This window comes from Xenopus tropicalis, chromosome 1, assembly GCF_000004195.4.
Source record: "Xenopus tropicalis strain Nigerian chromosome 1, UCB_Xtro_10.0, whole genome shotgun sequence".
NCBI lineage: Eukaryota > Metazoa > Chordata > Amphibia > Anura > Pipidae > Xenopus > Xenopus tropicalis.
Genome location: NC_030677.2, coordinates 86,963,447 through 86,986,908, shown reverse-complemented (window position 1 = coordinate 86,986,908; position 23,462 = coordinate 86,963,447). Strand labels below are relative to the sequence as shown.

At 35.6% G+C, this 23,462-nt stretch overlaps 1 protein-coding gene across 4 annotated transcripts in view; it reads right to left on the bottom strand.

The window, feature by feature from the left end:
- Positions 1-4,885: 4,885 nt before the first annotated feature.
- arhgap24 (Rho GTPase activating protein 24) overlaps positions 4,886-23,462 on the bottom strand; it is a 269,673-nt gene continuing 251,096 nt past the window's right edge. For all 4 annotated transcript variants that reach the window (XM_018097447.2, XM_018097448.2, XM_031903496.1 and 1 more), the window contains 5 exons: positions 19,467-19,599; positions 17,902-17,975; positions 11,765-11,886; positions 7,260-8,304; positions 4,886-5,695 (listed from right to left, as the gene is read on the bottom strand). In XM_018097447.2, coding sequence (XP_017952936.2) covers positions 5,452-5,695; positions 7,260-8,304; positions 11,765-11,886; positions 17,902-17,975; positions 19,467-19,599 — 1,618 coding nt within the window. In that variant the 3' untranslated portion in view covers positions 4,886-5,451. The remainder of the gene's footprint in view (positions 5,696-7,259; positions 8,305-11,764; positions 11,887-17,901; positions 17,976-19,466; positions 19,600-23,462) is intronic.

Below are 23,462 nucleotides of genomic sequence, written 5' to 3'. Positions count from 1 at the left end.
AAGGGACTAAGTTTTACCTGCAATATTCTTGCTTATAAGGTTAAAACTCCTATATGGTTGCCCTTTTATTGGCTCCATTGGGATCACCTGACTGTAGCTGGGAAGAGTGGGGGCTACAACATGGAGCTGGCCACTGCTCCAGTATAAACAATAACACAAGAAAAAGGGAAAGTTGTGTTCAACCACTAAATTGTAAATCATTAGGCGGGGGGTGCAATGAGGCTGTGACCACAAAATACATATAAACAACCGCAAAAGATCCTCTGTACTCACCCATTATCAATATGTAGAGATAGGACATTAGGACATTCTGTGCATTCAGCTATTAAGAAATGCCCTTCCCCCCCCAGACCCAAAAGAGGGATTGTTTGTCCATACATTACAATATAATTATAACATGGTCAGACTATGCACCAATATCCTTTCTTATTAATGATTATCTAAGAAGGCCTCCTATACAGAGAATATATTACAAAGCAACTAATTTAATATTTTAAAAATAATACTTCACCAGAAATTTTAAATAATACCCATTGGTGTACCCATAAAGGTACCATTAGGGGCTTGTAATTGATTGTTAAAATCAGCCCAATATAAAAAAAATACAAGAGAGGACAGAACAAAACTAGAAATATCCTAACAAATTTAGAATTAATAAATAAGGCAAATCCAAGTCCTGCTAGAAGCAAAGAGATACAGGCAATCAGATAGCAACTTAATAAAATACATCTATCCAAATGTAAATTTTACCTCAAAAGATTAAAAACTCTTCAATACTACAAATCTAACAGAGCCTCAGATTTAATGACACAATAATTAAAAGATAAACGGTTGAAACCTAAGATTAAATCAATTCAACTAGATGCAGGACCTGTTTTACTTCTTGACATTGAGAAACTCAAAGAATATATGTCAAATATAATATTTAGGGACATCATTGCCCTATTCTATTAAAAAATTATATTTCCTTTCTTCCTTATCTTCTTTTGTTGTATTCATGCTATTGGGGATTGTCCACATGACAATTTGTATCAATATGTTCTAGGCAAATTTCAGAGCTGCGTAGAAACATATTCAGTAGGCAAAAATACCAGTTTTCCAAGTTCTTAAAAAATGTAAATATTATCTCTCCTTTTCAACCCTTATGCAAAAACGTTAATCAAGAAATATAGCAAATGATGATAAAATTAGTAATTTACAGTGACAAGTGTTGAAGCCCGAGTTTCTTTTCTGTTAAACAATCAAGGAAATGATGGCAAATATAACTAAAGCTATAAAAATAATGTTTGCTTTTAAAAAGGTGGCCAGGAAACCAAAACTACTCATTGGCTACCATAGGTGATGAAAATGTTGCACCTTATTATTTACAAAAATGAATACAGTAAAAATTATCACATCTATCACGAAAACAACTTTTATATAGAAAATTAAAAAATATATAGATGGTTTCACAAAAGTCTTCAAAAGCATAATAGAAAACCATGGCATTATTATAAATAAAATCTTTATTTTTAGAACAATGCTTCATACATATATCTTATACATGTAGATCCATTGGATTGTAATTTTTTTATAACCAAACACAAAGAAACTCTGTCTATTTCTTCTCTATAGGTTTACACTTTTAAAAAAACATTTAATGCCTACAGAATAGTTCCAGCTACAAGAAGATTTAAGCTCTTTAGTAAAAAATACACTTCTATAGACTATCTTACATATTAATTGGTATTTGCTAGTGGTATAAACCAATAAATTCAACCAATATTTAATTTAATTATTGACATACTGAGTTATTAATGATTTTGTGATCTATTAATAAAACTAGATTTTAATCAAGGGAGATAATGTATTTAAATACCATCACTAAGTCCAATGTGGTGGCGTGGCTGATAAACATTCCATGAAGACTTGGTTTAATTTGTTGACAATTTATAAAAATTAAATTAAAAATTAATGTTGTTATATTTCGTTTATATAGATAGTAATACTGTTCTTTCCTGCATTGCACAACTAGATGTATAATTGTAGATTTAAATTTTCTGTTTAAAATATTTTTTCTTTCAGATGTTTTCCATTTAGTTTTAGATTTTTATTTCAATTCAAATAAAAAGTTTAAAGTGTCTGAGTGACATTATAATTCCCAAGGATGCATATTATTGGGAGAATAATAAGAAATATTAAACAAAAATTATATCTGAATATATATTCGCTTTGTATTAATATTTTCACTGGCAATAAAAAACTACCAACAACAATTCATCTTTAAACACTGTCATTTTACTAAATATAAATTCAATTCAAATTCAATTAAAAAAAAAAAAAAGTTTTAAAAACTAGAAGATTCATGGCTAAAAAAAAAAACTTGCAGGATAAACAATGCATATTTTTGCAAGAAATTCGGTGTGTAAGATTAATTGTGAAAATCCATTAATATTATAGAGATGACATTTTTGCACACTTGCACAAGTACATTAAGGTAATTGCTATCTTATTATGACCATGATGAACATTTGGAACAACCAACAGTGCTGACTAATTTCAAACTTGAAAAAACCCCAGAAATTTGATATTTATTTTACCACAGGTAGCTTGTAACAAAAATATAAACATTGGGCTTATTGACTGATAATGGAAGCTATCTTAACTTGGGGTTTAAAAAAACCATTTGATGTAAAAAAATTAAAACTAGCAAAAAAAATGTGCTGATAATTCCTGGACAATTCTAAAAATAAATGTAAATATTTTTAACCTTTTGGTAATCTTTGGGAAATGGGGTACTTACACATGTTTACATATTTCTGTAAAATAATAAAAATAATAATAATAACAATAAATAATGTTTTGCCTATATTTACATGTAGGAAGTTACTGTCCTAATGGCCCAACATGAAAATAGCTACAAATGTAGCAATTAAAAAAAACAGATTTGAATGTTTACTTACTTAAGACAAAAATTGAATCTAAAACTCTCCTCTGAATAAAAGCATTGAAAAAAAAGTGTTTTGCCTTCCTATTCTAATCATCATTTTTAATTTGTCTACAAACGGTAAAAAATTTTAACCATTTTGAAAACCGTGAAAAAAATCAATTATATTTAACCATGAACTCAAAAGCTTTTAGATGCTAACTTTTTACAATGTAATTTTTGGAATTTTATGCCCTTAATAAATATCAAACATTTGAGTCTTGCAAGCCCTAATTTGGATTCAAAATAATTTGCAAAAAATTCAAATTGTGGCAAAAGTTTATATTTAAAATTTAATAAATCAGCCCTTTAGTGATTTCTTGTGATAGAGCACCTAAACATTTTTAATACTTTTGTAATTTTGTAATATTTCTCAGAATAAAAGAAAATTAAGGCAGCTTTTGAACATTGTAATGTCCATACTTATAGGAAGCCACCTTTCTATACAAACCAGAACAGATAATTTACTCAGCTGTTTTCTCTCCCTTTTTTAAAATATATAGATGCTTAAAAAAAACAAAAGTAGGCCAAACCATTCTTGAGAGTTTGCGTTATTAAACAATTTCTTTTGGTCATAAGCAGGTACAGGCAAGATTTCACATTTTGTCTCACCATGTCCATTTTTGAGTTTTAAATCCTGCCATACTGTGCCTGCCCTACCTTGCCTGTGTGTGCCATACTCTGCCTACCCTATGCTGCCTATGTTCCTTACTCTGCCTGCCCTATGCTGCCTGTGGGAGGTGAATCTGGTAGAGGTTTGTTCTGGACGTTTGTTAGCATTTGGAAATGGGGTTTACGGGTGTGTCTTAATATGACATAATATACTTCTTTCACATATGAATGAAGGGTGATATCCCAACAGTGGGCACCAACTAGGTATTTCCTGCTCTACCACCATTTATGTGGGTAAGGTCTTAAAGAATAAGTAAACCTTTTTTTTTCTATGAGTAAAATTACTCTAAACAGCCTCCAGAATTACTTCCTGTTCAGTTCTCTCTTCAATTGTGGAGTGGAGAGCCTTCTGAGCATGCCTGGAGGCAGCAGGAGCCAGTCTGTGCATTAGCCAGGTTTTTTTTTTGATGAGAGACCTGAACAGGAAGTGGCGGCGGGGCTTCACTCTGCACAAGGAAGCAACGAAAAAGAATACCTTCTGACTGAGGAACCAGGTCAGAGAGAATGCTGGGATAAAGGTAGGTAATTCTGGAGGCTGTTTAGAGTAATTTTACTAAAAAAAAAAAAAAAAAAGGTTTAAAAAGGGGAGTGGTCAACACTTGACTTCCATTATCAGCCCTCCACCATGTAGGCCAGAAAAAATCTGACCCCCAGTACCACAGCATTGCCATAGACCATGTGCCACCTGGTGGTAAATTTCGTTTTTTTTCCCTGCGTTAATTGAAAGAGACATAGGGGCACATTTACTAACCTCCGAATTGGAAAAATTCCGATTGGAAAACGAACATTTTACGACTTTTTCGTATTTCTTGCGGTTTTTTTCGTCGCCTTTACGACTTTTCGGAAATTGCAGCGACTTTTTCATAAACATTACGACTTGCGCGAAAAAACGCGAGTTTTTCGTAGCCATTACGATTCGCTCGTATCTTGTCGCGACTTTTTCGTATTGAGCGCTCGTAAGCGGCGGGCGAAACTTTCAGACTTAGCATGATTTTGGAAGCCTCCCATAGGACTCAATGGCACCCTGCAGCTCCAACCTGGCCCAAGAAAAGTCACCATACTGAAACTTGAATGAATCTGAATCTTTCGTACTCGGCGCGAAAGCTGTGAAAAAGTCGCGACTTTTTGCGCAAGTTGTAACGCTACGAAAAAGTCGCAACATTTTGCGAAACATTCGGAATGGCTACGAAAAAGTTGCGACAATTTTCTGAAAAATCGCAAAATACCGATCATTACGAAAAAAACGCATTCGGACACCGTCGGAGTGTTCGTGGGTAAGTAAATGTGCCCCATAGTGTTACAACATGGTAAAGGAACTTGGTTGCATTTGTAGATTGGCACAAACATTAATGCCAGAAAGTATCATCCTAGATTTTTTTTAATGTTCATTCACTGGGAACAAGAACAGTTAATATACAAAATAAACTTATGGTAGCACAATGCAAAAAAAATATTATATTATGTTATATATTAAGTGCAAGGATATATAGACTTATATAAAGCTTAACTGCAACAACATTTCAAATCTGCAAGACTTGCATCATTATAATTCAAAAGAGTGCAAGTTTTTAACAACATAACACTTTTTCTATATACACATATCCAGTTATAACACTTGATAGAAGGATTATGGAGTATATAATAATCGACGTTGTTACATAGTTTCTGCTATTGATGCGATTAATTGTCCTAATTATTTTTTATCTGAAAATGATAGCAATGAGTCATGCTAGCCTCGTCAGGTGACCAGCCACCTGATTAAAACACTTCCCATTAAAACTCCAACAGCCTCTTGTCCTACACATTAAGTCACTTTACTGGATCCATATTGTGTTCCCTCTTTCTGGTCTACGGGGTTCCACTGTCAAGTCTCCAAAAGTAGAGAAGAATTGCTCCATCTCCTTTTGCAACATATCATTTCTCTTCTCAGCATCCTCTTTGGCACGTTCAGCATTCCTCATTTTTATTTCTACCATTGTGTATTTCTTTTTTTCCTGGTTTAGCTCCTCTTGCAGAGCTACCACTTCTGTCTCAAGAGAGAAGTTTCTTTGTTCTAAACTGCAGGAAAAGAGAGGTGATTGATCAAAGAAGCATTTCTTGTATTTTTGAACAAAATGATTCAGGTAGTGCAGTGAGGCATAAACTGTCACAACTGCAATTACTGATACCCCATACCATTAGCACACTAGAGCTATTTGGTCAGATATTTTTTGGGCAAATAATTCTCTTGACACACTTGAACTATAATTTTTAGGCTGCACTTGTAAGTTGCAAGTACATGCATGCAAATAGACTTAAAGGAGAAGGAAAGGCAAAGTCACTTGGGGGTGCCAAAATTGCTTACCTTGTACCCCGGGCTGGTGCTCCTGTTAGTAGAAAGCTGCACCAGCACCGGGTAGCCGCAGCGAGTGTTTTCTCTTCCTTATTTCTTTTGTCTTCGGAATCCATGGGCCAGCACATGCCCAGTAGAGTGAAAAAAGCCAACTTTTTTATTAAAGTTTGGCTTTTCGCATGTGCAAGAAGACGGCAGAAGGAAGGGGAGACGCTCGCTTGCAGGTACCTCGGGCTGGTGCGGTTTTCTCCTAACAGGGGCACCAGCCCCGGGTAAAAGGTAAGCGATTGCCGTCAATGGGGGGTGCCTAACATTTTGGCACCCCCAAGTGACTTAGCCTTTCCTCCTTTAAGAAAAGACAAAACAAGAAAGGTGTAATACAAAACTGTGTATTTCTGTTAAAAAAGTAAGCAACACTTGAGTGAAAATTAGAGAGCTATTTCTTGCAACTCGCTGTATGTCTTTTCACATGTATGTGTTCATAGTGCACAAAAAATCTACTGCATTAAGTAAGGCTTGAATAAAACTACTCACTAACCAGACACTGTCAGGGGCCAGTTATGTGGAATTTGTTATGAATTATATAAGGTAATAAAGAGAAACATGATTTGTGACAGTAACAAGGGTATTTATGGGATACTGAAGATTTTGTGGGAAAAAAGGTCTGAACTGGCATATACAAAATGACTTTTAGAGTATTCTGGATGTCAGTTTCCCTTTTAAACACATGGAGAGGAGTATTAGTAAGGCAAGATCATTTCTGATACAGCTTAAAAGGGAATTCAGTCACTTAGAAGGTGAAAAGGATAATTTGCTGCCAAGATCCTATATGCTAAACAGTTTATAATGAATATCTACTTAAATGGTGCAGAGACAAGATACATTTTGCAAGCTATGAGGATGGGCTGTTTTTCAAAGATAACCAGTAAATAGAGAGAAGATGGTTGGAAAGATGAAGGAGAGTAAGTAGGTAAACTAAATGTGACCACTCCCACTCATGCATATATCCAATGACTTTTCTGTTCACAATACAAGCTATGCTCTTATAATTAATATATTTGCATGTTGGAGGCAAAATAAACCCTCTTATGCCACTTTCACTTGAATCACTAAACCACAACAAGGAAGGCTCTAAAACTTTAAATTGCTCAATATGAAGTGTCCTTGATCATTGTTTGTAAAACAAAATAAGCCTCAATATGGTGCATATTAAAATATTTAGTAATGAAATTCAGCATCAAATACACTGTAAACATAAATGTTGCACACATTTGAATTGCTTTTAGTTACCTTTTTAATTTTGTTTCATACTCCATTTTTTGTTTTGCCATCTCCAGCTTTAAACTGGATACAAGGCTATGAAGAGCACTGTGACTGCTTGTATTATTTACAACAAATGTTTCACTATTGTCACTGCTGCTGGTTGCTCTACTGCTGCGACCACCTGCACTTCTCCTGTCAAATTTACTTTCGAAATCTGTGGGATTAGTAGAGTCCTCATTAGGAGGCCCATCTAAGATGAGATCTTCAAAATTTCCCCCATAAAATTCCTGCTCTGGACAGGTAGTTGTAGAAGAGCGACAAGATATGGAATTTTCAGGAAGAGAAATTTCACATGATGATGTAGACCAAGTTGCACTGTCAATACTTTGTTTGTCATCAGAGTTTGTCATGGAGAATTGTTGATGAACATTATCGTAGGTAGATAATCTGTGTTGTATAGATTCATTGTCCTTTTGTTTATTGTCTCTCATTGTAACATAACCATTTGGCAACCAGCTTGCTGTCCGAGTGTTTAAAGAATGACTATCTGTGCTTGATACCCCCATTTTCACTGCACCATTTGGAACACTGTGAGTACCCATTTTAGTACCAGAGCTTTTTAAAGATGATGTTCTTCTAGATTGTAATGTTCCATTAGGTAAGGAATGGTGTTTATCATGGACATCCACTGAGCTACTAAAAGATCCATTGGTTACAATCCCACTGCCTTTATTAAATGCTGGATTCTTTTTAACTGTTAGTGGTGGGCTTTGGGCGACATCAAGTTTGTGAATGCTATTTCTTGGACTGTTTGATTTACTCCCAGGCAGTGCAGTAGGAGAACCATTATTAGAACTTTGTGGAGTTTCAATCTTTTCCCATGAACACCTTCTTACAACAGCATCTTTAGTGTTGTTATTCTCTTTGTTCTGAATCTGACCTAATACAATTTTTTTTTGTATTTCATTGTTGTTGATGCTAAGCTCGTGAAATTGGTTATCTCCATCTTTAGGAAATAATACTTCATGCTGACTTATCATAACAGCCATCAACTGCTGGACAACTACAGTACCTGCAAAACACAAAATATGTTTAATTCTAATGAATATAAAATTTTTGCTGATGAACAAAAATACATTCTTCAACTGTGAAGCTAACATGTATGTATTATATTTTTAATATTTTTATAGTACTGTAACTAGATGCATGGGCATAGAAAATGCATAGGGAAATGGATGAACTTTCTGAACATAAGTCTTTGTTCAATAGTTGATTTAGTCTTTATGTGGTGTGCACCTATCAAAATATTACTAGTTTCTACATAGAACACAGCATCCCTATCAACTGTATATTAGCTATAGAGGCTGTATATAAAGTTTAATTAGTAGGACAGATATAAACAGATATGAAAGATTATCTAGTCATTGATAATTAAAATCTAAGTATCTGAGGTCTTCCAAACCAACATTTGTTAAAGGACAAGGAAAGTCAAAATCTATTAAGCACACTATTCAATAGTACTACTATTGCTATGTAAAAACACTATATTTCTGGCTTGCCTAATGAAAGATTTACTTACTACATTACTATATACTACATACTCATTTCAGTGAACAGCGCCGCCATCTTTAATAAGGGATGTCCACTTCTTTTCCCTCACCGTCTCTACTGCACATGCGTCCCCAACATCCTCCAGTATCCTCCCTGCGGCTCCCCTTGCTCCCCCCAGCACCCGCCTGCTGCGTCCCCTCTTCTTATGGCTCCGGCTCGCCACTTTTTATATAGGGCGTCACAATAGCAACCGGACGCTTGCTATTGGTGTGCACTCGTAGTGGGAGTGACAGAGGGGGAAGGGGAGCGCTCCTGCTTTTGCGCGCTCACAGAAGATCTAAATGTGCATGTGCTTACTAAAGAGCTGGTCTCAGCCTCAGTGCAGGAGTGATGCATTATGGGAATCTTCTCTACCCAGCTCAGCTTTTTTTCTTCCTGTTTGGCTTCTGATCATCTGAACAATTGAAATATGGGGAGACTTAAGGGCACTATTGAGAGAACTGAAGGTATGCCTGCAGCTTGACTTTTTACTAGCCTTTCCTTCTCCTTTAAAGAGCTTCACACAATACAGAAACCTACCACTGTAATCTGTTCCTTCAAAAAGTATGAATAAATACAATTTTTTTAAGCTAAAATCCAGCTGCAGAAAAGTTATTTTCTTTCTGCATCATTTGAAACCCTGGCAGGTGAGGAAGGCCTAAAACCAATGTTTTAGGCCTTCCTCACCATCCAGGGTTTCAAATGATGCAGAAAGAAAATGTTACAAAAAATTGTAACAACTTCTCCACAGCTTACAGACAGCAAGCAGGAACTACACAACCCACAATGCCTTGTACTGCAATGTTCCTTTCCTTATTGATGTCACATGTGCAGGGGATTGTGGAATTTGGAGAATACAGACAGAAGTAGTCCACTACTGTTATTTTTTTTTTTGATTCTCAACGTAGTCAGTCAGATCAGCAGGAGAACAGGGGGCTAGTCTTTAGTAACTGTTCCAAATCATATTATTACATTAAAAATCATGAAAAGGCTGCATATTTTTAAAAGCTTAAGTTGTGTTTGGATGGAGTTCCACTTTAACCTGTTAAGTCACAGATAGGCAAAAAAACTGGTGGCGAATGTCTATGTTCGCCATTGGTGTTTTTTTTTCATGAAACGGGCGGCGAAATTCGGTGCGTGGCCAAAAATTGTTGCCTGCGTCAAAAAGAATTGTCTCGCTCATCAAAAGAATTGTCTCGCTTGTCAAAAGAATTGTTGTGCGTCTCACATTAAAAGAATTGTATCTCACATCAAAAGAATTGTCTCTTGCGTCAAAAGAACTGTTACACAACAATTCTTTTGATGCATGACAATTATTTTGATGAGCGAGACAACACAACATTTTTGCCGTTTCGCTTCGTCGAAAAATTCGTCAAAAGATTCGCGAAACGGCTAAAAAGTTGATTGTCAAAAGAATTGGGACAGATTCACTCATCAATTTATATAAAGACTGACATTTGTGTATAAATGAAATTGCCCCATACTTTAAATTATTATATACATGTATATACGCTATAATAAATGTACATATGAAACTTAAATGATGGATATTAAGTAAAATACAATTAATAAAATAAAGCCAATTATGCACAAGAACACATACTCTTGGGGTATAAAACTTAATGTAAAAAGTGGTAGGTGGGAATTGATGATACATGGTGTATTCTAAATTCAAGTAAAAGTAATATGATGAAGAAAGCAAGATGTCCTAATGTTTGTTGTTTTTTAATAACTCTGGAAAGTGAATGGGATATAAGTTATAAAGATGAGTTTTCAGTGCTACACAACAGAACTACTTACAGATAACCTATTGTTTCTCGTACTCCCATGTAACTGGAGGAGTTGCAAACCGGACTTGGATTTCTTACTATTGAGTGCTATTCTGAGATCTACTGGGAGCTGCTATCTTGCTACCTTCCCATTGTTCCCACTGAAGTTTATCAGAACACAGGGTTGTGGCACCCTGGGAAATGAAGAATATGGCAAGCCCCATGTAAAATTTTAAAATGAAATATAAAACATATCTGTGTTTTTTAAAAACGGATTACAATGCAGGATTCTGCTGGAGAAGCTCTATTAAATAATGCACTTTTAAAAAAACATGTTTTCCCATGACAGTATTCTTTTAAGGCGAACTCCCTCCTGAGGTAAGTAGCTTCACCGTCAATTTGTGCCAAGATTATTGGATCATAGCTTGGTTATTGGGAACCTGAAGGTTATAAACAAAGGTTCTGGCACACCAACTGTATTGAATAAATGCTTAACTTGCTATCCTTGCAATTACCAGTAGTGATGAGCGAAATATTTTGGCAGGTATGGATTCACTGCCAAATTTCGCATTTTACCATTAGTTAACTATTTTGTGAAACTGCCACAAAAAAATTACCACAACAAAAATTCGCAGAGTGAGGAAAAAGTTGCGGAGTTGTGGTCGCATTAGAAAAAGTTGTGGATGTGTCAAAAATTTCTTGGATGTGTCAATTAAGTCACAGTCGCATAAAATAAGTTGCAGTTGTGTCAATAAAAGTAGTGTGCACCAAAAAAAACTGTGCATGTCAAAAAAGTCACACGGTAGCCACATTTTCACCGTTTCATGAAATTTTCATAGTAAATCCAGGAAGGATGTCCTCAGTCACTCACAGACACATAATGCACCCCTTTCACCAAATAACAATTACAGCTTACAATAAAAATTAGTAAAACAAAAAAAATCAATGTACACAATATCTGCAGATTCTTTTCATTTAGAATCTGGGGTATAACAAAGTATATTAAAAGCCACACAGTTTGCACATGTTCTAATAACCCATAACACCCAATCAGCAGGTTTCAATTTTTTGACAGCTTTTTAAAGTAAATATCTGATAGGTTGTTATAACTAAACATTGTTACTTTTTTACATTACTCCCTTAATGCATGTTGTAAAGTATCAGTTCTCTTACCCTCCATTATAGTCATGGGGTCTTGAACCTTCGGGCGCAGAATGTTTGGGCTGAACACTGTAGCAAGGTTCTGTACACTCATTTTATTGACTCCAGAATGTGACTGAACTTCATCCAGAAACCTGTGTTACATATAAAAGTAGATGATTTTAAAATCCTAAAGTTATAAAAACACAGTGCCACTTTGAAGTTTTCATGTTTTATCACCATAGAATATGGAATCACAATGGATGTGATTTTGTTTATTTTTTTACAGGGATCAGTAGAAATATGGGTTCATTTATAAAGGCAAGTGCAATGTATGTAAGTTCCCTTTTTGAATGCAAGTTGCCATATTTTTCACCCTCAGTGCCCATAAGTTCAGAGTAATTTTGCCCCCAAAGGGGATGTGCCCTTGATGCAACTGATTTTAAGATTTAATTGCTCTGAAAATTTCCGTAGAAGGGATTTCCTAGTTCTCTGCATCTGATTCTGTAGGCAGAAAATGTGCAAATGCACCGTCTATGTAGCAGTAGATCAAGGGTTTCTTGGGGGGGGGCACTTACTAATGCTTGATTTTTTTCGGTTTGGGTTTTTTGGATACCCAATTTTGTCATGGAGAAAAACTAGCAATTTTGTAACAAAAAATAAAAATCCAAAATGCAAAAATACGCCATATAAAACCCATCAAGATCATATAGAATTCAATGGCAGATGTCCCTTCTACAACTGGAAGATATTTTATTGCTTTCCGGTTTTAAAAGAAGTCATGGTTTATGTGCAACAAAACAAATAAGTTGCAGTTTTCACATTTTTCCCCAACCTTTTATCATTGTGCTTTTTCTATTCAGATCTTTTGATTAATGACTGTTTTTAAAAAACTATAAAACTACAAAGATCGGAATTTTAATAAATGCCCCCCTGTGTGTCAATAATTGCACTTATGCATTATTTGGAACAGGAGGTGGGATGGTCACAGCAGCAAACAGAGTAACTATGCAGAAGTGGCTTTGGATGCAAGTACCTTTGATGTTTGGTCAAAGTAAAAACAGACCTCTGCAAAGTGATTTAACTCTCTCCATTATGACACACCTATATCATGTCTGGTGCAGCCAATTCTATTCCAACATCACATAAATAGTTAAATAGAGATCACCCTTGTGTACATTTCAAATTGTTTTAGTATTAATACATGTGAATCTGAAAAATCCAGATTCTGGTGATGCCGTATCCTTTACCATGAAGACAAAAAAAAAACACTGCTACCAACTGTGAAAAGGTGATTGAAGTCAGGGGATGGCTACAAGAAAATTTTCCATGTCACTGGCGTACAGTTAAAACAATTATTACAAAATGGAAAGAGAATGACACAACTGTAAATATGGCCAACAACAGGCTGTCCACCAAAAATGGGTGACCATGCAAAAGGAAACTAATGAGGGAGCCAACTGAGAGCCCTATAAAAACTCTGAAGGAGATAAAAGCATAAAGAGAATAGGGAATAGGGAAAACTGCAGTGCTATCATGTGCAAAGCTGATAGAGACCTATACACACAGAAAGGCTAGCATTGCTGCCAAAGGTGGAACTGCCAAATTCTAACTTGAAGAGGGTTGTATACCTATGCAATAATTTTTTTGTGTTGTTTTTAGTGTAATAATTCAAATCACTTTCTTTTTACTTTGACATGATAGGGTCAATTATTATTGATGAGTGTCAAAAAAAACTAAATGAAATTCAGTGTGTTTCCATGTTCTTTGACAATAAAAATGTAAACTTCCAAAAAGGTGAATGCTTTTTATAGGCACTGTAAATATTTTATATTATAATTGCAGTGAGCTATCAGGAATACATGACTACACCGAAAATTAACTCTATCCTTTAGAATGTGAGAACGGAGGAAATCATTAAAAGACCTATGTAATGTTCTCCTGTATTGAACAAAGAAGAAATCTTCCTAAACCTCTGTACAGGAATAGGACCCATTGTCCAAAATGCTTGAGACCAAGGGTTTTCCAGATAAGGGGTCTTTCCGTTATCTGGATCTTCATAGCTTTTTTAGGTCTACTAAAAAAATCAATAAAATATTAACTAAAGCCAATAGGATTGTTTTGCATCCAATAAGGATTAATTATACCTTAGATGGGATCAAATACAATCTGCTGTTTTATTATTATAGAGAAAAAGGAAATCATTTTTAAAAATTATTTGATTAAAATGGAGTCAATGGGAGACAGGCTTTCCGTAATTCAGAATGTTCTGGATAACGGGTTTCCGGATAACGGCTCCCATACCTGTATATTTCTCCATTTGACCAACCATGTTTGTATTTGATTGAATTTCAATCATTTAGCTGGGATCATTAGCTGGCCCTGGTGGGCTAACACGCCCCAATCCGACCCTGCCTTAATATAAGAAAGAAAAGGAAACCTGTTATAAGGTGAAACTGCATTCTATCTGCAGACAGGCCTGTAGGCTTCATTTCCAGGTCTTGCATGCATGCATAGGCTGCAAATGTATTGTAAAAAAACTATTGTAAATTCTGTTCTAGGCCAACTAGGAATGCTTCTCATAATACAGTACACACTATGCTAATTACACACTAATTAACATATGCTAATAAGAATTCGGATACAGTTCGGTATTCAGCCAAATCCCTTACAATGGATTCGGGGGTTCAGCTGAAGCAGAAAAACTGGATTCGGTGCATCCCTACATATCAATGAATTTAACATGAAGTTATGTGGCAATGTGTGTAAAAAAAGTGTAACTGAAATATGCTTCATCTATACAGGTTGAAAATTTTAGTGAAGAAAACAATTTGGTTTTGTGCTAGATTGGATTGGATTCTGTCTATTAGCTGTATCACAAAATCAGTGTCGGACTGTGGTGTCCAGGGCCCACCAGGGCTGCCACCTGAGGCCCCCCCACCCCAGTTGCAAACTTCTCCAACCACTGGCATGCCTCTCCATTCTATACTTTCCTCCCCACACTGGTGTGTACAGTGTGTCTGCCGCATCTTGTTTATTTTACGTACAGCTGCCCCCACAGTCTGCACACCATGCAGTGGAAGCAGGGAGCTGGTCTGGGTAGGCAAGACCCACCGGGTTTTTCCCGGTGCCCCGCCAGCCCAGTTCGACCCTGCACAAAATGTATTTAAATTAATTCCTCATCACACACTTCACCTTTTTTTACATTTTCTTTAAATGCAGTGGATGTTTATAGCATAAGGCTGACATGCATACTAAGTGCAATGTCGTGCCACTCCTGCTTCTGCTGCTTAGGAACAAGGTAAATACAGTAGATCTGTATAATGTCACCAAAAGCCTGTATATCAGATCTCATTAAAAATGCTTTTAAATGTGTTGGGTTGAAAACCCCAACATACTGTTCTTCGATTTATTCTTCCGCTTCTTCTTATTCTTAGCGCCCCCCATTTTCTAAATGCTACTCCTCCTACAGTTTTAGGGGTACATCACCCAAACTCTCCACACGTCTTCACCCTATAGCGGAGCAGGTTGCTTGTGCTTTTCTAAATGATCCCGCCCCTGTCTTTTTGTGGCGCCCTTCCGAACACCTCAATTTTCCCATTGACTTTGACAGGGAAGATTTTCAAACTGCTGCCACTCTTACAGCTTTGAAGCTGCACCCCCCAAACATGATTAACATAATCATGGGGTCACCTCGAATGAAACAGTGACTTTTGTTGGATGACCCCAAAGTAGGTGGGGCCAACAACAGCCAACCAAATTTCACCCATTTACTTTTATGGGGAAATTGAAATTGCTGCCAATCTTAAAGCTTTGAGACTACACTCCCCAAACTTGAATCATACAGTCATGGGGTCAGCCTGAATGAAAATATGATGACTGTTGGATGCTCAAAAGTGGGGGGAGCTGTGAACAGGTATAGGACCCATTATCCAAAATGCTTGAGACCAAGGGTTTTCCAGATAAGGGGTCTTTCCGTTATTTGGATCTTCATAGCTTAGGTCTACTAAAAAATCAATAAAATATTAACCTGCTGCCATTCTCACAGTAATAACACCAGGGTCCACAAATTTTGCAGTTAGGCACCAGTTAACGGCAGTTCAAGGTTAGAAAAAGTTGGTGGAGCCACCAACAGCCAATCAGATTTAACCTATTGACTTTCAATGGGGAAATTCAACCTGATACCATTCTCACAGTATTAACCCCAGGGTCCCCAAACTTTTCATAGTTGGTCACTAGGGGACTGCCGTTTTAGTTTTAAATAGTGGGTGGAGCCACCAACAGCCAATCAGATTTCACCTATTGATTTTTATTGGTTTGAAGCCAGAGTTCCCAAACTTTGACTTTCAGTCACTGGATGACTATGCATTCAAGTTCAAAAAAAAAAACCACAGCAAAGTGGGAGGGGCCAACAACAGCCAATCAAATTTTACCCATTGACTTTTATGGGGAAATTGAAACTGCTGCCAATCTTACAGCTTTAAAGGCTACACTCCCCAAACTTGAATCACGTAGTCATGTGGTCAGCCTGAATGAAAATATGATGATTGTCGGATGCCCAAAAGTGGGCGGAGCTGTGAACAGCCAATCAGATTTTACCTATTGACTTGCTGCCATTCTAACAGTAATAACACCAGGGTCCTCGAACTTTGCAGGGTTAGGCACCAGGTAACTGTGGTTCAAGGTTATAAAAAGTGGGCGGAGCCACCAACAGCCAATCAGATTTTACCTATTGACTTTTATTGGTTTGATGCCAGAGTTCCCAAACTATGCACAGTCTATCACTGGGTGATTACGTGATAAGACAAAACAGAGGCGCCAAAAGGATAAAATTAGCTAAAAACACTTAAAAACCCAATGGGTAATTCAGAGGAGGTAGTAGTAAGCTTACCTCCTCCAGGCAGACACCAACAAAAGTGGTAATTTTCAGTAATAGTTTATTCACAACAATATTGCAACGCGTTTCGCAGGCATTTCCTGCTTCATCAGGCAATGTAGAATAAGCACAAAAAAAAACAGTGTCTTTGTATATACACACCAGGAGCCTCTGTGATGGGTGATTACGTATTCAAGTTGTTTTTTTGGGTTTTTTTTAAGTGGACGAAGCCACAGTCAATCAGATTTTACCTATTGACTTTCAATGGGGAAATTCAACCTGCTGCCATTCTCACAGTATTAACCCCAGGATCCCCAAAAAGCAGCCATTCTCACATGTTTAATGTCAGGGTCCCCAAACTTTGAACAGTGTGTCACTGGGTGACTATGTTCCAAGTTTAGAAAAGTGGGTGGGTCCAACAACAGCCAATCAGATTTCACCTATAGACTTCAGATGTTTAAATTTAAACTGCTGCCATTCTTTAAATATTAATACTAAGGTCCCCATTCATTGCAGAGCTAGTCACCAGGTAACTGCGGTTCAGAGTTAGAAAAAGTGGGTGGAGCCACCAACCTCCCATCAGATGTCACTCATTGACTTTCAGTTTAAATTACTGCCATTCAGACACTATTAAAACCAAGGTCCCCAAACTTTGCACAGTGGTTTTTACTATATAACTGTGGTCCAAGGTTAAGAAAGTGGGCGGATTTTCACGTTTTTCAACCCAACATGAAGATTGTTCTCAAACTTCCCTTTCTAGTTAGATGTTGTAATTTTAATAGTATGGGACACTATCAACTGTAGCATCTTCAGCAATTCCATATCTTGTTTTAATCTTACTGAAAATTGGAGTTGAATTTTTGAATTGGAATGTAATTATTTTGCAGCACTGTGAAATAAGAAAAAGGCATATATTATTCTAATCACAAACTATACTGAAATATATACTTTGTACAGAGATGTCAACCTGCCTGGAAACAAATCAGGGAGATTTTTGACCAACCTAATGGTATGCTCTGACTGCTTCCACCCTTTCCCTCCACTGCTATGTCCCCACTATATCTATAACAAATATAGGTCACTCCCAAAAATCCAGAATGGTTGACAGGTTTTGTAGATTGATTTAAGGGGTAAACAGGATCCCAATTCTTACAAAGGAATAGGGAAATTAACTAGTGAAATAGGGTGGGTAGCCAAAGTGATTTATTTTAAACTATACCTAGTAGTGAAAATATTACTCAGACCCACTTAAAACACGTTTTAACTTTACTTTAAATGTACTGGCACATCTTACCTACAGATGTACTTCAGAAGATTATAATTCACTGGAGGTAGGCTCCTCACTTGCTTCACTAACTCTGCCATTCCCTGGACATTAAAAACAAATGTTATTACAAAGAGTCAAAATGAATTGTAATTTGTATTTACTCTACTATCAGTGTTGTTTTTAGATTCAGCCTTTTTCTGCAGGATTCAGAACCAAATCCAAATGTGACTTTTTGTCACATAAACAGTTGAAAATTTTTCACCATGTGTGCATTTAACCCTTCAAAATCCTCATTAGCATATGCTAATTAGGGTTTGGTATTTGGCCAAATCCTTTATAAAGGATTCGGGGTTCGGTAGAATCCAAAAAAGTGATTTGGTGCACCCTTAGTTTTTTCATACAAATGCTACATGCAGCTACTGTAATTTTAGCAATTGCACAATTATTTTCTGTAAACACTCGGGGGCAGATTTCTAAAAATTTGAGTACATAAAAACTCACCCATGTTCTAATTATTCCTATGGGATTTTTAGATGTATATTTATTAATTTATTAATTGGTGAACTCTAACTTTCACCCATTGATGAATATACTGACCACTAGGAAAGCTTTCTAAATAATATGTTAAAATTAAAATCTATTCATATGCCAAAAATTCAAGCTACATCCCATGCCCTCAAGATGTCATATTACACCCCTTGCTTGCTTAGAACATGTCCAGTCTGGCTAGGAGAAGTGATAGGGAAGCTTTTGTAGTAAAACTCTATCACTGGGGGGCAAAATAAATCTTAATAATTTCATTTAACAATGTGGACAGAGAGAGCATATTGTTTTATTGCATTTCTAACGTTGCTGTTTGGTGATCCCTGTAACTGTGATGCCGTGAACTTCACCTGGATTGCTGAATTACATCCTACAGAGAATAGACAATATACTTCTATTTTTAGGTGTGCAAATAGCTACCACTTTAATCTAGACCTGAGTAAATAACGCGTAGCAGCAAAACTTCCTTTTACTTCTGTTAAAGGAACAGTAACACCAAAAAATGAAAGTTTTTTTAAAGTAATTAAAATATAATGTACTGATGCCCTGCACTGGTAAAAGTTGTGTGGTTGCTACAGTAACTCTACTATAGTTTATATAAATAAGCTGCTGTGTAGCCATGGGGGCAGCCATTAAAGTTGGAAAAAAGGAGAAAAGGCACAGGTTACATAGCAGATAACAGATAAGCTCTGTAGAATACAATAGTGTTTATCTGTTATCTCCTATGTGCCTGTGCCTTTTCTCCTTTGAATGGCTGCCCCCGTGGCTAAACAGCAGCTTTGTTTATATAAATTTCTGGGGCAAACACACCAGTTGTACCAGTGCAGGGCAGCAGTATATTTTATTCTTATTACTTTTATACACTTTAATTTTTTGGTGTTACTGTTCCTTTAAAGTAGTTAAAACAAATAAAGGCACCCATAGGAATGCATTGCAGCCAGGGTCTAAGCACTCAACTGGCCTTTGAAAACTAAACAGCCCCAATATATTTTCCAACGTAGCTTCTTCTAACCTGGCACAAATTTAAATGTATTGAAAATTTCACTTACAGATTCTTCTTCTTTGCTCAGGTGTTTTGCAGAGGAAATAAAATCTTCATACTTTGAAAAAGGGATGACAGGCTCTGGTAGCTCCCTTAGGTACAATTTTAGAAGTGATGCTACTGTATGGATATCAGTATTGCTGTAAGTAAAAAGATATACATAAAGTGGCTAAAATCAAATATATTTTAACAGGAAGGCATTTATCTATATCCTAGGAGAAAATATTCTGACACGTAGTCCTACAGAGAAAGAGATGAATTTCCATTTTCTGAAATGTCAGCTTTAAATTTTTTCTCTGTGGGTATTTCCTTTTTTTTTTTTTACTTGTCAGAATTATTTCCTATATTGTACATAAATATACACATTTGTATCTTTTATGTGTGTGTGGCCATGCTGGTAGGGAACCAATGCATTGGTATAATTGGGTTGAAACACCAGAAGCAATAAAGGTGTCATTTCACACCACTGCGGGATGAGGGAATATTAATATGGATTTCTTTTCCTTTAAAACTGCTAGGTGAGTAGTAGGCTCTAAAATGGGTGTCAATCCAATTACAAAATATATTCAATCACAACCGTACCTACTCCCTACAACCCCATTTCCAAAAATATCAGGACACTCTGTAAAATGTAAATAAAAAGATAATGGGATGATTTGCTAATAATTTAAAACATGTACTTAACTGAAAATAGTACATACAACAACAAATACAACATATCAAATGTTGAAACTGAAAAATGCTTTTGAATGTAATGCCAGCAACACAGTTCAAAAAAGTGGGACAGGGCATGTTCATACCTCCCAACATCTGCAAAGTATAAAGAGGAACAAAAAAATCTGTCCTTTTATACTACTGTGCCACAGATTTTCAGCACTGCTTAGTTCCATGTATGCTTTAACCAGAGGTAAATTAAGGCTTTTTTAGAGGTGGCCATAAATAAGAATAACCATTTGTTAATTTTTTGAGCTAAAGAGTCTGATATACTGGATATAGTAGTACAGGTATGGGATCCCTTATCTGGAAACCCGTTATCCAGAAAGCTCCGTATTACGGAAAGGTCATCTCCCATAGACTCCATTATAAGCAAATCATTTTAATTTTATAAAATAATTTCCCTTTTCTCTATAATTATAGAACAGTACCTTGTACTTGATCCCAACTATGATATAATTAATCCTAATTGGAGGCAAAACAAGCCTATTGTGTTTATTCAATATTTAAATTATTTTTAACAGACTTAAGGTATGGAGATCCAAAATACGGAAAGATCCCTTATCCGGAAAACCCCAGGTCCCGAGCATTCTGGATAACAGGTCCCATACCTGTATTGCTATTGATATGTAATAAGACCTTACTAAGAGATCATTTTATATTAGTCAACCTGTGGTTCCAGAAATTCCCAGTTTTGGACAAGATCAAAGATAATGAAACAGGTTTACACCTCCTTTGTTGCATTTAGGGCAGGAAGATTGTATTTTTGGTGACTCAATTTTAGTAAATCCAAACAAATCCCAAATAAACAACCTTAAACTGGTGAACACTTCAACAGCTAAAATCAATTTATTATACTCACTTATAAATCGAGTCGAAGAAACAGTACTTTTTAGATTATTAGACTTTTAGGAAGATGTTTCTATTAGTGGGTAATAGCCTAATGGAAAGCAGCCTAAAATTTACCAGATAGTGTATCAATTTTGATATTATGAGGTTGTTCAATCAGCTCTAGAATTGTCTCAGCTAGCCAGTGATTTGTTATGAAGAGGTTGTTCTTATTTTCAATTGTTTATAAACCACATTGACTGGCTAAGTAATAATTTTAATCCTTTTCATGGTCCTTTAATTTCAGACCAGGAAAGTAACAACCTATTAATAGGATCTAATATATCTTTAATTAATAAAAAATGTATTTTCCTCATACGACTGTATATAAGTTTTTAAGTTTTAAGTATGTAAGTTTTAAAAAAGATTACCCTTCCTTTTAAATGTAATGGTCTGAGCACATTTTGTACACATTGAGATTATTTCTCCAAGGCAGGATAATATTTAACAAATTTAGTTTAAATCCAAAGGGAACAATTAAAGTATTTCAGTTGAGTTTGTGGATGTTTTAGTTGCAAAGTCTTTAAAACAGAGTTGGCTATAGAGCTATAAATATTTATAATCTCGCTTTCTCTAATCTGACTCTAAATCATCTGTGAATGCTAAACTGTTCAGTTCCCTTTTGTTAATTTTAATCCCTTTGATATTCTTTGAGCTCTTCCAAAAACAACTTGAGTTTTGGGGTTGGAATATAAGTAATGAATGTAATGGTTCAATTACATTGATACTGAACATTGTTAACCAATTAAAGAGATGGTCCTAATCATATTGTCAAGAGCCTTTTCATAATCAATATTAATTATTGCACACACAATCTTGTGTTTTTGGAAAAGAATATTATGTTCAATAAGGCTCTAATATTTTTTTACCCCTGATCTATTTTTATTGAAGCCATTTTGGCCATTTGAAATGACTAAGAAAAGGATCACGGCCAGTCTGCCAACATTTTAGACAATAATTTGATATCCTTATATATAAGTATAATGATATTTGCCTATAGGACGAAGGCAGAGAAAGAGAAAGAGAACATCATTAAATAGATTAGTAAAAAGGGAGATATTTTTACTTTAAGGAGTTTATAGAAAGATGGAGGAAGGCCACCAGGACCTCCTGCTTTTCTAGATTTCAAATTATTGATAGTATTGGTTACTTCCTCGATAGTAATGGGCCTATTTAGATCTTTCATTTGTTCTGCTGAAATTCGGAGAATGTTACATTAAACAAGAAATACATTTCTTTTCACAGAATCATTATGAGTGTATGAATACAGCCCCTCATAATAGTTTTTGATTATATTTACAATCTTACAGGGGTTATTGGATTAATGAATTGACTTTATATTTTATTCTTATGAGTTAAGCCTGTTTATCAACTTCTTTAGTTTGATAAAATAGTAGATTGTTTGCTTTGTTATTTAAATTACAGTATTCAGCTTGCAAGTAGGAAGCAAAGAAGTTGTCTCTGAGAGGGAGAGAGATTGCTATGGATCTTTCGATAGTAATGAGATTTCTTACCAAAACAATAAAGATCACCATAACAAAGGTAAATTGTTTTGGTGATCTTTATTCTCAATTCAAAATGAGTCCCATCTATCATGTAACATTTTAACAAATGTAGGACTGTCCATTAATGAACTAGGAAAGGACCTTGAGACAAAGCCTTTTGAGGCAGTAGAATTAACAATCTGCATGGAAATTGGTGCATGATCTGAAAGATTGTTTCCTTTAAGATCACCAGTCAGTATTAGATTTATATGGGGAATTGAGGAAATATGTTGTTTAAGTAAAGTAAATTACTATTTTATTGTGTTATTTGGGGCAGAAGCTGATGAGCTAATTATATCAAGTGCTTCAGAATATACAGTAGGTATCTGTCTTGCTCATCTTTTACTGATTTCAGTATTATGGAATTTAGTGTATGATGGAACAAAATAGCTACTCCGCACTTTTTATGTACTCCTAGGAGAAAGATATTCCCCCAACCCAACCTTTCTTTAATTTGATTCATTTAGGTGGGTTTCTTGTAAACAGACAGTCACATTTTAAGCTTTTTTAATTTTTGGAAAATACTTATCGTCTTTATAGGGTGATTTAGACCATTAATATTCCAGGAAACAATGTTTAAAGAATAGGAATTATAATGGAATTTCATCAGGAAAGATGAGTCTAGGCCAGGGGTGCCAAGACTTTATCACCCTGTGATCTACCTTAATAAAAATAGCACGCCATCTATCGTGCGGCAAGAAAAAGTATCTCTCTGCTGTAGACTTTTAACCACAATAGCAATTACTATTTATTTCCCATGCTATTATCTACTATTCCCTCTTTGCCTATTTAGTAAATTAATAATAATAGTAATTGATTTTGAGTGAATAAGATGAATGGAAAATAATAGCAGGAAG